This window comes from Cariama cristata, unplaced genomic scaffold (genome assembly GCF_000690535.1).
Source record: "Cariama cristata isolate BGI_N322 unplaced genomic scaffold, ASM69053v1 scaffold5227, whole genome shotgun sequence".
NCBI classification, from domain to species: Eukaryota; Metazoa; Chordata; class Aves; order Cariamiformes; family Cariamidae; genus Cariama; species Cariama cristata.
Window position 1 is genome coordinate 16 of NW_009625955.1, and position 3830 is coordinate 3845.

The following is a 3830-nucleotide window of genomic DNA, read 5'->3' on the forward strand; positions in this document are numbered from 1 at the left end:
CCCGCTGCTTACCCGCTGTAGGGTGCGCCTTTTCCCCGTGCACGCACACAGGCGCGCGTTTAAGTTTTTCTTTTTTTTAGAGATCGTCTGGGAGTAGTTGAACAGTACAAAAACTAAGGTGAGTGGCTATCTATAGTCAAGTAGTGCATTACTGAAACTTAGTGAGTTTTATCTTCAGTATTTTAGTAATAGCTTCTTGTGTTATTTATTTATCAGTTTCACTTTACTTGCAACACAAGATGTGATTAAAAAGCAGCATGCCTGTTGTTTTGATGTGATGTGTGTGTATTTATGTTTCTTGCAGATGTCAGAAGACCTTGCTAAGCAGTTAGCTAGCTACAAAGCTCAGCTTCAGCAAGTTGAGGCTGCCTTATCTGGGAATGCAGAAAATGAAGATTTACTAAAACTGAAGAAAGACTTACAGGTGAGAACATGAGGGTATGACTAGCTGAAGCTTTAGGGTCTTTAGTAAGTGTTTCATCTTTCCTAAATATTTGCATTGCCACAAAAATATATACTTGGTGGGTTTATTACTTTCTTTTCACATAATTTGATACAATTATGGTAGGGTTGGTTTGAAAAAACCCAAAGTGTGGCCTATTTTAAACCTGCCTTGCAGATTAGTAAAAAAGATGTACTAATTTATATAGCAAACTCTTCTGCTAAAAACAGTGTGATGAAAGATATGCCAGTGCTGTCTTTACTATCTCTTTTTCTTTATTTTTTTCAAATGTATTTCTCCAAAAGTAATTTTTTTTTTGTTGCTTTTACTATGCTGAAGTCTGATGGTTCGACTTAACATTATGCCTTTCTGCTTATTTTTGAGTTGTCAAATCATTTGATCCAGATTCTGTGTATTCGTTGCATGCATTTGCAATGATAAAAGCTTTAGAGTGTAGTTCTGTATTGCTTGTACATCTAAGCCTTGATTGTGTTAAGGTTTTTCTAGAAGAAAGGAAAATATTCGTGTTCTTTATTTGGCACCTGGAGTTATTTAGACATTTGAGAGTATGCCGCATTCTTAAGAGCTAAAAACCATTTCTGGTCCTTCGGGTATTGTTCGGTGACAGGAAGACCACCAGCCTAATTTTAAGTTGATAAGTGGTCTTTTGGATTCTTGTGCATATAAAGACACATTGGCATATAAAAAGAACAGCAGCACTGTTAAAATTTGTCATGAGAGTGCAAGATGCTGCTTCATTTCTGTTGTGGATTGCTTTAGCCATCAGATCTAAAAATACATAAAACTACCCAGTAGAAGATTCGGTAACTGCTATTCTGTATGGAAATAACAGCAATAAAAATGATGCTTCAACCAAAATATGAGTAGTACTTCAAATCGGTGATCTTTAGAATTCCTTTTAAATTACAAAGGCTTTGTGCCCACAAGGCACTTTATAGATCATCTTAATGTCCTTCGTTGTACACTGTTAAAAGCATGTGTATATTTTTATATTTTTAAAATGCACAGCAAAACCCATATGGGATGATATTTCCGATACCAACACGACCTCGGCTTTGATATGCAGAGATCATTGATGTGAAAGGACAACTTGCAGACTTTTTTATAAAAGCTTTCTGCACAGAATGGGGAAGATCTTTACACTCTCGTCCCCAAAAGGTTTGCTATCCATATGTTCCACCTTGAAAATGACGTAATGTTTTGCAGACTTAATATATGCCAACCAAACAGTTGTAAAAATGGGTTAGATGCTTCAGTGTCCCAACTAAACAGCTTTTTGTCTGTACAAAAGATTGTTACTGTGTAACTGAAACACTTTTTTCTATCATAATCACTGGTGCATTTTGTATACTTAGCTTATTCCTGAGTAACAAGATTAAAATAAATATTAGACGAAATTTTTATAAATACTTAGCTTTTCACTTCTTGTTTCACTGAAGTACTTCTAGGACACTGTCCATGCACCCAAGAACCAAACTTCCCATTTGTATCAAGTAGAATTGATGGCAGCTGTCATCTTCTGTAATTGGAGATGGTATCTGTGGGTGTTGTGTTCTGCAGTGTAGAGCTCTGTCTGGCTTTGTAAAGACCAGTTGGTCAGGAAAAACCTTGGCAAACTCTTAACTAGTATTCTCTGCAGGTCACACCTTAGTGTCACGGGGACGCGGCAGCAAGCCATGTCATTCAACACATTTGGCTGTACGGAGCTGCTGTGGTAGTCTTAACTCGTTCTCAGAAATTTTCTTTGAATGAGCTATTCATTAAAGACTTTAGAACTATCTCATGGGTTGCAGTAAAATTAATGTTTCTATCTTCTGTGCTTAGCCCTATGATACATGGATGTCAGATGAAGATTTTTACCAAAAGTTTGCTATTTATAGCCTGATGTGTAAGTGACTTTATCAAATTTAAAGAATACTTGGTAGACTTGTCTGAAGCTATTCACGTTTGAGTTCTACCATAAGTCATCTATGAATGTGTCAAGAGTTTCATGTTGCTGGTAGTTCACATAGCTGAAGCATTTTCAGGTAGCTTGTGCCTGACGTATTGTATTTGACCTGCTGAGATAAGATACCTATTTCAAACCATGATGCCTCTTGCATTTGCAGAATACAGCTATCTATATGTTGAGGAATAGGTTGGGATTTTGCATCTGGAAGGGAAAATTAGGCTAATGCTGTATGTTCAGCGGAGCACTCTCAAATTAGGTAACTTGATAATCAAAATCTGTTCTGGTTCAGCTGTAGTATTACAGAAAATGGAGACCAAAGTAGTGGAAGTAATTGTAAACATGTTTCTGTGTTTACAGTTGCTACTTATTGTGCTTGCTGTTGCACTTATTAACAAGCCGCTCCTCTAAAACAAAGAACGGAACTTTTGTTAGGAAGGTGTTGGAAATTCAGCCATTAACACCTGCAACAGAAACAAAGTGTTAGGGCATTCATGCCAGTAGTATAGTTTATCAGATAAAAAAGATGTAAGTTTATATTGTATTAATTTCTTATTTGGGAACTGCTTGTGATCCTTTAGGTTCTTGAGGAATGAAGAACAGCTTCTTTACTGTGTTTTCCTGAGCTAGTCTTTGTATGCCCATAGCTGAACTAGGATGTGAAACTGGGTGGAAAGTTCAGCATCCACTGAGCCTCAGTTGAACATTGTTTATCTGTGACCCTCCCCTAATTTAAGTATTTCCTGTTAGTTAGGAGAGTGACAATGGTTCATGCCCAGATGCTCAAAGAACTGAAAAATTTTTCGTTTTTAAGGACTGCAGAGTTGCTTTGCCTTATACAAAAAGTTTAAATGGACTTTTAGGTGCTGGCTCCCTTGACTTTTACACTAGTGAAAACCAGTGGTCTTGATTGCACAGAATAAGAATATAATATTCATGGGAAGTTCGGGAAGGGCTTTTGCATGCTACTGTCTGTGAATGAATAATATTTAAAGGAACTGGAAAAATTTGTTATGTTATTTGTCTTGTTGGATTAGCAAGGGAAGGCCTGACCCAAAATCTTAAGGTCAGGGTATTTAGAGAAAAAACGAACACTTACATCAAAATGACTTAAGGAAATCAGTTTCTTTAGTATGCACCTGAATGCCTCTGTAAACGCGAGGGGTTTACAGAGTGGCAGTCTTGGAAGGTACTTTTCCACCCTGGCTCTCAGTGCTTCAATTCAGCCAATCCACATATTTTTGAGTAAACTGAAAAATGTTTTCTCACTTAGAAATGCTGCAATTATACTTGGAGTTGTGTGTTTTAGAGATTATTATATATGATACAGCCAGCCAGTCCTGAAGGGATGGAAGAAGCAGCCAGCTACAGAGAGAATAGAAGTGTTAGGTCCTTTCACATTTTGTCTTCAGAGCACTG

General features: G+C 37.1%; 1 protein-coding gene across 1 annotated transcript in view; it reads left to right on the plus strand.

Annotated features, from left to right (window-relative positions):
- The first annotated feature begins 304 nt into the window (after positions 1-304).
- The window catches only part of SMNDC1 (survival motor neuron domain containing 1), an 8405-nt gene continuing 4879 nt past the window's right edge, over positions 305-3830 (plus strand). The window contains exon 1 of the mRNA XM_009703808.1: positions 305-424. Coding sequence (XP_009702110.1) covers positions 305-424 — 120 coding nt within the window. The remainder of the gene's footprint in view (positions 425-3830) is intronic.